Source organism: Amphibalanus amphitrite, unplaced genomic scaffold (assembly GCF_019059575.1).
Source record: "Amphibalanus amphitrite isolate SeventyFive unplaced genomic scaffold, NRLGWU_Aamphi_draft 000218F_arrow, whole genome shotgun sequence".
In the NCBI taxonomy this organism is placed as follows: domain Eukaryota; kingdom Metazoa; phylum Arthropoda; class Thecostraca; order Balanomorpha; family Balanidae; genus Amphibalanus; species Amphibalanus amphitrite.
The window spans coordinates 185,178-194,952 of record NW_024881713.1 but is presented as its reverse complement, the minus strand read 5'-3'; the positions used below and the strand labels follow the sequence as shown (position 1 = coordinate 194,952).

General features: G+C 48.7%; 1 protein-coding gene across 1 annotated transcript in view; it reads right to left on the bottom strand.

Moving 5' to 3' along the window:
- Positions 1 to 4,198: 4,198 nt before the first annotated feature.
- The window catches only part of LOC122385407 (mucin-2-like), a 31,476-nt gene continuing 25,899 nt past the window's right edge, over positions 4,199 to 9,775 (bottom strand). The window contains exons 3-4 of the mRNA XM_043373650.1: positions 5,111 to 9,690; positions 4,199 to 4,768 (exon numbers count right to left, since the gene is read on the bottom strand). Of these exons, the coding sequence (XP_043229585.1) occupies positions 4,199 to 4,768; positions 5,111 to 9,690 (5,150 nt within the window). The remainder of the gene's footprint in view (positions 4,769 to 5,110; positions 9,691 to 9,775) is intronic.

Below are 9,775 nucleotides of genomic sequence, written 5' to 3'. Positions count from 1 at the left end.
CAGTGACAATACCGAGATACTAATACATTAATAAATTATCAATATACCTAATCTTTTACACTTTCAAAATACGCATGACCTGGACATTTTTCAACCATATTCTGCACATGAGACTCGAGATTATAAAAAACTAAATATACATTTTTGACACGTTTAACTTTTAAACCATGACCTTTCGATAAGATGATAATTGATATGCTACACTTCTTTTTCTCTTATACAAAGATACACAGCACAATTGTCGGGCATAACTGTTATCAGATGTCGTTCAGTCGCATTCTTCCTTTCGAGATTCATTCTTAACCCGCGCCCTGCTGGGGGGGGGTGTTTGAACACCCCCCCCTTGTGGTTTTTCGCGAATATCTCAAAAACGGCGGCGCGGAGCGCCGCCGTTTTTGGTACACCTTATCATACATCAATTCTACACATGTTGTGAAAATTTCAGACCAAGGTCATTCAAGGTCAGGTCACCAGGTCACTTGAAGTGACCTCACCTCATAAAAAGTTTCAATGTCTGTCATAGCTACACCGAGTGACCGATCACTTTGAAACTTTCAGCGATTGCTAAGAGCAATAGCATGTACAAAATGTATATCTCAGAATTTTGATATCGATGACCTAAGGTCAGGTCAATTTTGCGACCTCCCCATTATAAGTCAATGGGAGAAAATTGAAATGCGCCTCTTTTGGACAAAAGACATTATAAACACTCCCAAACACCGAATTACAAGTGATTTAGACACACTGAACATGAAAATGGTGTCCGTGACCCTTGTTTATGCCCTGAGGTCATCTTAGGTCACGAATGGTATCTCACAGTTTTTCGCAAATAACTTTTGATAGAGGCATACTAGAGCGATGAAAACGCCTTAGATGTGTTCAGCTCGACGATACGGATCGAATGATATGCAACATGACCCTTTCCGGTCAGGTCATGACCTTGACCTGAGGTCAAATTTTCAAGTTGACCTTTCAAGGTCAACTTATAGTTCATTCGATGCGTCTTGACGAGAGGAACACATTGCCGGTAAAAGTAAGCTCGTACAAGGCTTGGGTCAAAAGTTATTGCAGAAAAACTGTTTCCGAAAAAATCGGCTATTTTTGCAGTTTTTGCCTCCTGCAGGCAAAACCGTTGACGTTAGGTCAAATCTGAGAGAATTACTCAGAAAGGGCTTTAATAGAGCTATCGAATGCGCTTTTCCGCGGCGCTGTAGCTCTATTGGTTCTCGAGTTATGCGTTGGCTTCTTGGGAATTTTCGACATTCGACCTGGAAATCGGCGAAATTTTGCCTTCAATGACCTCTGGTGACCTGACCTTTGACCTGACCAAAAAATTGACCGAAGTGATTTCGTCATTAATTTTGACGCTCTTTCGAACGCCGCCTTCCGCGTATCGCTACGTGGCCCAGGAGCCGAGTTACAAGGGGGGGTGTTCAAACACCCCCCCCCCCCCCAGCAGGGCGTGGAAATCCAGGACCCCCAGCCGGGCGCGGGTTAAATGTTTCTTTTTTTTCTTCTTCATTTTCTTCTCCTTTTCGTTTTCCTTTCTACGTTTTCTTAGTTTTCTTTAACACCATTTTGGCTCCGGATTTTGCCCATGTAAAGAAGCCCGGCTTCTCATTCACTGTGTTTTCCAAAGAGATGTGAGCTGCTTCCAAAGCCTTTCGTATTGATTTGGACATTCCTTTTTCTATGACCTCAGCCTGGTTCCAGTTCGGTAAAGTTTCACATGTTTCGATGCGTAAGACCATTGCATTTGAACGATTGTGATTTCTTACGTCGCGCTTGTGTTCTTTGAGTCTTGTTTCTAAACCTCTTCCAGTTGCTCCTATGTACGACTTATTGCAAGCTCCCGAGCAGGGAATTTTGTACACTACACTTTCTTCATTTGTTATTTCACGTTTTCGTCGAGTCAAATTCGCAATTTTTCTACCAGAGACTACTGCTACGTTCGCTCCGATGTCACGAAGCTGGTTCGATATCGAGTCGGCATGTTTCGAGTGAGGTATAGATATAAATCGTCCTCATTTCTTTTCTTCTTGTTTTCGTTTTTTCTTTTCTTCCGCACTTCGTTTCCATATTTCTTCTGCTTTCTTTTTTGCCCTAATAATGAAGCCTTTTGGATACTGTAACTTTTCAAACGTATCAAAGATACCGTAAGGTGGGGCTATTTGAGACAGTGGGGCTATTTGAGACAGTATTTAAAATTACTATAAAATAAAAACCACTTAAAATTTATGCTTAATTTTTTGCTCAGGCGATTTACTGCTCGATTCCACACCTCCCTGAGCAAAAATATCACACAAAAATCAAACGATCTTCATTTTATAACGATTTTAAATACTGTCTCAAATAGCCCCACTGTCTCAAATAGCCCCACTTTACGGTATGTCTAGTCTCTTCTGTTAGAAAGTCGTCACTGCAAATCCGGAAAGCTCGTAAGAAAAATCCAATCACTATACCACTTTTTATGCGCTCACTATGACCCGATAAATAGTGTACGTAATCTTCCTTGTTCGTTGGTTTGCGGTACACTGAAAATTTTACCCCACTTCCACATCTCATTATGAGTGTGTCCAGAAAAGGTATTTTTCTGTCGTTTTCTCGTTCGATCGTAAATTGAATTTTCTCTTCCACCTGATTGAGGTTTCGTAGTTTTTCGTTCGTGCATCGGATCGAACGTAGCAGTAGTCTCTGGTAGAAAAATTGCGAATTTGACTCGACGAAAACGTGAAATAACAAATGAAGAAAGTGTAGTGTACAAAATTCCCTGCTCGGGAGCTTGCAATAAGTCGTACATAGGAGAAACTGGAAGAGGTTTAGAAACAAGACTCAAAGAACATAAGCGCGACGTAAGAAATCACAATCGTTCAAATGCAATGGTCTTACACCACATCGAAACATGTGAAACTTTACCGAACTGGAACCAGGCTGAGGTCATAGAAAAAGGAATGTCCAAATCAATACGAAAGGCTTTGGAAGCAGCTCACATCTCTTTGGAAAACACAGTGAATGAGAAGCCGGGCTTCTTTACATGGGCAAAATCCGGAGCCAAAATGGCGTTAAAGAAAACTAAGAAAACGTAGAAAGGAAAACGAAAAGGAGAAGAAAAGGAAAAAGAAAAAAAGAAACATTTAAGAATGAATCTCGAAAGGAAGAATACGACTGAACGACATCTGATAACAGTTATGCCCGACAATTGTGCTGTGTATGTTTGTATAAGAGAAAAAGAAGTGTAGCATATCAATTATGATCTTATCGAAAGGTCATGCTTTAAAAGTTGAACGTGTCAAAAATGTATATTTAGTTTTTATCAAGTTTTTATAATCTCGAGTCTCATGTGCAGAATATGGTTGAAAAATGTCCAGGTCATGCGTATTTTGAAAGTGTAAAAGATTATATTGATAATTTATTAATGTATTAGTATCTCGGTATTGTCACTGACGAAGGCACCCTGAGGCCGAAACGTCTGGCTGTTTAGAATATTTGCTTTTGTTTTATCATCGAAAGTGAATAAACAAGATCCAGCTCGATCAGCGTCCAACAGCTGGGGGTGCAGCGGATACCCCCCCCCCCCCCACACACACACATACAAGTTAGTTGCCGGGAAAACGCCAGTACATGTGAGGGTTAATAATGTATTTAATATGAGGAAAAGCATGTCATAACACTCTAACAATCATCACCTGTAAATACATGTCATATTCTCAATATTATATCGAAAAATCAATCACACGGTTAGCATTTCCTTCTGCAAAATGCATTTCTCGCTGGATGCAAAAAAAAAAAACACATTTGTGTTTCTGATCACCATCAACAATATATTTACAAATTTAGGATATTTTGAGAAAACAAAACCAAATGAAAATTTACATGCCTACATAACATAACAATACAACAACGGAGTACCTAACTAAACACAAAATACGCGCACGAATAGGTGAATGTGTGCGTGTGTGAATGTGTATGTGTATGTGCTCGTGTCCAGCTGTGTGAGCCTTTTCACTTGTAAGGCCACATAGTTGCCATTGATACAACAAATATAAACATAAATCCGCCTGACATATTAGCACGAAAAACAAAACCTTAAAACTTCTAAAATTGAGCATCAATGAAAAAAAAAACAACTACATATTCTGTAATATATTATATTATACCAGTTGCTTATAGCGTGGGTCGCTCACCCCACATGGGTCGACTAGTCGCTCAGGTAGGCGCGTGGGATCAGCTGTCCCTGGCTGAAGGCCGGGTACCGGCGCACGCGGAAATTCTGCGCCTCGGCGATGGGCTCCAGCCAGCGGCGGGCCACGGGGCGCGAGGTGGCGGCGCCGCGCCGCTCGGCCGGCGGCCAGCCGCCCAGCGGCCGCTCGGCCAGCTCCAGGTCGCCGAACGCCGCGTTATCCCGGCCACCGACCGGGGAGCGGGCCGGCCGCGGCCGCCGGGCCGCCGGCGCTCCCGGCCGGCGCGAGGCGCGCACGCCGATGACGGCCACCGCGACGACGGCGCCCAGCACCAGCAGGCAGCCGAGCGTCATCAGCACCACCATGAACGGAGAGCTCAGCGCCAGGCCAGACCGGGGGTCCAGGATGTCGTCGATGACGACCTCGGCCGGCGCTACGTGCGTGCGCGCGCTGTCGGCCATGTCAGTGAGCTGGGCAACTTCGGGGCCTGTGAGGCTGTTGAGCTCGCCCCTGTCGGCACAATGCAGCGCCGACCCGAGCTCGTCGTTACTCTCCTGCAGCGCCGCCAGGGTAGCCGGAGTGAACTCCTGCGCGGCCACCAGGTCCAGAGCGTTGGTGGCATCCACCAGAGTAGTGGGCAGCTCTTCTTGTACAGAACTACAGTTGCTATCATTGCCAGAAGGTAGTGATGATGCTTTGTAAAGAAGAAGTGGACTGTGGCCAAATGAACTGTTCCCATTGTAATGCACATTGGTGGTGGCGTTTGCAGTAGTGGCTGGATGAGCAGTTGTTGCGTTGGTTATTGTAATTTCGGGAATGCTTTGCTCTGTAGTGGTTGCCGCAATGGTCATTGACTCGGTAGTGTCGGTACTGGTTACCTCAGAAGTACCTTTTTCGGTAGCTGTCACTTCAGTAGAAGTCTTAGGTACTGTGCTGGATTTTCCAGCAGTGGTTGGTTCTGTAGTGGTTAATTCGGTGGTGGTTGGTTCGGTGGTGGTTGGTCCTGTGCTGTTTGTTCCAGAAGTGGTTGGTTCGGTGGATGGTTCGGTGGTGGTTGCTTCGGTTGTGGCTGGACCTGTGCTGGTTGTTCCAGACGTAGTTGGTTCGGAGGTGGTTTGTTCTGTGGTGGCTGTTTCGGTTGTAGTTGGTCCTGTGCTGGTTGCTCCAGATGTGGTTGTTTCAGTGGTGGCTGGTTCGGTGGTCGTTTGCTCAGTGGTGGGTCCTGTGCTGGTTGTTCCAGAAGTACTTGGCTCGGTGGTGGTTGGTTCACTGGTGGTTGTTCCGGAGGTGGTTGGTTCGGTGGTGGCTGCTTCGGTTGTGGTTGGTACGGTGGTGATTGGTTCAATAGTGGTTGTTCCAGAGGTGGCTGGTTCGGTGGTCGTTTGCTCAGTGGTGGGTACTGTGCTGGTTGTTCCAGAAGTACTTGGTTCGGTGGTGGTTGGTCCAGCAGTAGTTGTTCCAGAAGTGGTTGTTTCAGTGGTGGTTGGTTCACTGGTGGTTGTTCCGGAAGTGGTTGGTTCGGTGGTGGCTGCTTCGGTTGTGGTTGGTTCGGTGGTGGTTGTTTCAGAGGTGGCTGGTTCGGTGGTGGTTTGCTCAGTGGTGGGTCCTGTGCTGGTTGTTCCAGAAGTACTTGGTTCAGTGGTGGTTGGTCCAGTGGTGGTTGTCCCAGAAGTGGTTGCTTCGGTGGTGGTTATTTCGGTGGTGGATACTTCGGTTGTGGTTGTTTCGGTGGTGGTTGGTTCGGTGGTGGTTGTTCTAGAACTGGTTGATTCGATGGTGGTTGCTTCACTGCTGGTTGTTCCAGAAGTGGTTGGTTCGGTGGTGGTTGCTTCGGTTGTGGTTGATCCGTTGGTGGTTGTTACAGAGGTGGCTGGTTCGGTGGTGGTTTGCTCAGTGGTGGGTCCTGTGCTGGTTGTTCCAGAAGTACTTGGTTCAGTGGTGGTTGGTCCAGTGGTGGTTGTCCCAGAAGTAGTTGCCGCGGTGGTGGTTGGTCCGGTGGTGGTTGGTTCAGTGATGGTTGGTTCGGTGGTGGTTGTTCTAGAAGTGGTTGATTCGATGGTGGTTGCTTCACTGCTGGCTGACCCAGAAGTGGTTGGTTCGGATGTGGTTTCCTCAGTGGTGGTTGGTCCTGTGCTGGCTGTTCCAGAAGTCGTTGGTTCTGTGGTTGTATCTGTAGTGGTTGGTTCGGTGGTGATTGGTTCAGTGGTGGTTTTACCAGAAGTGGTTGGTTCGGTGGTTGTTGCTCCAGGTGTGGTTGATTCGGTGGTGGTTGCTTCGGTTGTGGTTGGTCCAGTGGTAGTTGGTCCGGTGCTGGTTGTTCCAGATGTGCTTGTTTCGGCGGTGGTTGGTTTACTGGTGGTCGTTTCGGAAGTGGTTGGTTTGGTGGTGGTTGCTTCGGTTGTGGTTGGTTCGGTGGTGGTTGTTCCAGAGGTGGCTGGTTCGGTGGTCGTTTGCTCAGTGGTGGGTCCTGTGCTGGTTGTTCCAGAAGTACTTGGCTCGGTGGTGGTTGGTCCAGCAGTAGTTGTTCCAGAAGTGGTTGTTTCAGTGGTGGTTGGTTCACTGGTGGTTGTTCCGGAAGTGGTTGGTTCGGTGGTGGCTGCTTCGGTTGTGGTTGGTTCGGTGGTGGTTGTTTCAGAGGTGGCTGGTTCGGTGGTGGTTTGCTCAGTGGTGGGTCCTGTGCTGGTTGTTCCAGAAGTACTTGGCTCGGTGGTGGTTGGTTCACTGGTGGTTGTTCCGGAGGTGGTTGGTTCGGTGGTGGCTGCTTCGGTTGTGGTTGGTACGGTGGTGATTGGTTCAATAGTGGTTGTTCCAGAGGTGGCTGGTTCGGTGGTCGTTTGCTCAGTGGTGGGTACTGTGCTGGTTGTTCCAGAAGTACTTGGTTCGGTGGTGGTTGGTCCAGCAGTAGTTGTTCCAGAAGTGGTTGTTTCAGTGGTGGTTGGTTCACTGGTGGTTGTTCCGGAAGTGGTTGGTTCGGTGGTGGCTGCTTCGGTTGTGGTTGGTTCGGTGGTGGTTGTTTCAGAGGTGGCTGGTTCGGTGGTGGTTTGCTCAGTGGTGGGTCCTGTGCTGGTTGTTCCAGAAGTACTTGGTTCAGTGGTGGTTGGTCCAGTGGTGGTTGTCCCAGAAGTAGTTGCCTCGGTGGTGGCTGGTCCGGTGGTGGTTGGTTCAGTGGTGGTTGGTTCGGTGGTGGTTGTTCTAGAAGTGGTTGATTTGATGGTGGTTGCTTCACTGCTGGCTGTTCCAGAAGTGGTTGGTTCGGTTGTGGTTTCCTCAGTGGTGGTTGGTCCTGTGCTGGCTGTTCCAGAAGTCGTTGGTTCTGTGGTTGAACCTGTAGTGGTTGGTTCGGTGGTGATTGGTTCAGTGGTGGTTTTACCAGAAGTGGTTGGTTCGGTGGTTGTTGCTCCAGGTGTGGTTGATTCGGTGGTGGTTGCTTCGGTTGTGGTTGGTCCAGTGGTAGTTGGTCCGGTGCTGGTTGTTCCAGATGTGCTTGTTTCGGTGGTGGTTGGTTTACTGGTGGTTGTTTCGGAAGTGGTTGGTTTGATGGTGGTTGCTTCGGTTGTGGTTGGTCCCGTGGTGGTTGTTCCAGAGGTGGCTGGTTCGGTGGTCGTTTGCTCAGTGGTGGGTCCTGTGCTGGTTGTTCCAGAAGTACTTGGTTCGGTGGTGGTTGGTCCAGTGGTGGTTATTCCAGAAGTGGTTGTTTCAGTGGTGGTTGGTTCACTGGTGGTTGTTCCAGAGGTGGTTGGTTCGGTGGTGGCTGCTTCGGTTGTGGTTGGTACGGTGGTGATTGGTTTAATAGTGGTTGTTCCAGAGGCGGCTGGTTCGGTGGTTGTTTGCTCAGTGGTGGGTCCTGTGCTGGTTGTTCCAGAAGAACTTGGTTCAGTGGTGGTTGTCCCAGAAGTGGTTGCTTCGGTGGGGGTTGTTCTAGAAGTGGTTGATTCGATGGTGGTTGCTTCACTGCTGGTTGTTCCAGAAGTAATTGGTTCAGTGGTGGTTGGTCCAGTGGTGGTTGTCCCAGAAGTAGGTGCTTCGGTGGTGGTTGTTCTGGAAGTGGTTGATTCGATGGTGGTTGCTTCACTACTGGTTGTTCCAGAAGTGGTTGATTCGGTTGTGGTATCCTCAGTGGTGGTTGGTCCTGTGCTGGATGTTCCAGAAGTCGTTGGTTCTGTGGTTGAATCTGTAGTGGTTGGTTCGGTGGTGATTGGTTCAGTGGTGGTTGTACCAGAAGTGGTTGGTTCGGCAGTTGTTGCTCCTGGTGTCGTTGATTTGATGGTGGTTGCTTCGGTTGTGGTTGGTCGAGTGGTAGTTGATCTGGTGCTGGTTATTCCAGATGTGCTTGTTTCGGTGGTGGTTGGTATACTGGTGGTTGTTTCGGAAGTGGTTGGTTCGGAGGTGGTTGTTCCAGAAGTACTTGGTTCGGTGGTGGTTGGTCCAGTGGTGGTTGTCCCAGAAGTAGTTGCTTCGGTGGTGGTTGGTCCGGTGGTGGTTGGTTCGGTGGTGGTTGTTCTAGAAGTGGTTGATTCGATGGTGGTTGCTTCACTGCTGGTTGTCCCAGAAGTGGTTGCTTCGGTGGTGGTTACTTCGGTGGTGGATACTTCGGTTGTGGTTGTTTCGGTGGTGGTTGGTTCGGTGGTGGTTGTTCTAGAAGTGGTTGATTTGATGGTGGTTGCTTCACTGCTGGTTGTTCCAGAAGTGGTTGGTTCGGTGGTGGTTGCATCGGTTGTGGTTGATCCGGTGGTGGTTGTTCCAGAGGTGGCTGGTTCGGTGGTGGTTTGCTCAGTGGTGGGTCCTGTGCTGGTTGTTCCAGAAGTACTTGGTTCGGTGGTGGTTGGTCCAGCGGTGGTTGTTCCAGAAGTGGTTGTTTCAGCGGTGGTTGGTTCACTGGTGGTTGTTTCGGAAGTGTTTGGTTCGGTGGTGGCTGCTTCGGTTGTGGTTGGTCCGGTGGTGGTTGATTCAGTGGTGGTTGTTTCAGAGGTGGCTTGTTCGGAGGTGGTTTGCTCAGTGGTGGGTCCTGTGCTGGTTGTTCCAGAAGTACTTGGTTCAGTGGTGGTTGGTCCATTGGTGGTTGGCCCAGAAGTAGTTGCTTCGGTGGTGGTTGGTCCGGTGGTGGTTGGTTCGGTGCTGGCTGTTCCAGAAGTCGTTGGTTCTGTGGTTGAATCTGTAGTGGTTGGTTCGGTGGTGATTGGTTCAGTGGTGGTTGTACCAGAAGTGGTTGGTTCGGTGGTTGTTGCTCCAGGTGTGGTTGATTCGCTGGTGGTTGCTTCTGTTGTGGTTGGTCCAGTGGTAGTTGATCTGGTGCTGGTTATTCCAGATGTGCTTGTTTCGGTGGTGGTTGGTATACTGGTGGTTGTTTCGGAAGTGGTTGGTTCGGAGGTGGTTGTTCCAGAAGTACTTGGTTCGGTGGTGGTTGGTCCAGTGGTGGTTGTCCCAGAAGTAGTTGCTTCGGTGGTGGTTGGTCCGGTGGTGGTTGTTCCAGAGGTGGCTGGTTCGGTGGTCGTTTGCTCAGTGGTGGGTCCTGTGCTGGTTGTTCCAGAAGTACTTGGTTCGGTGGTGGTTTGCTCAGTGGTGGGTCCTGTGCTGGTTGTTCCAGAAGTACTTGG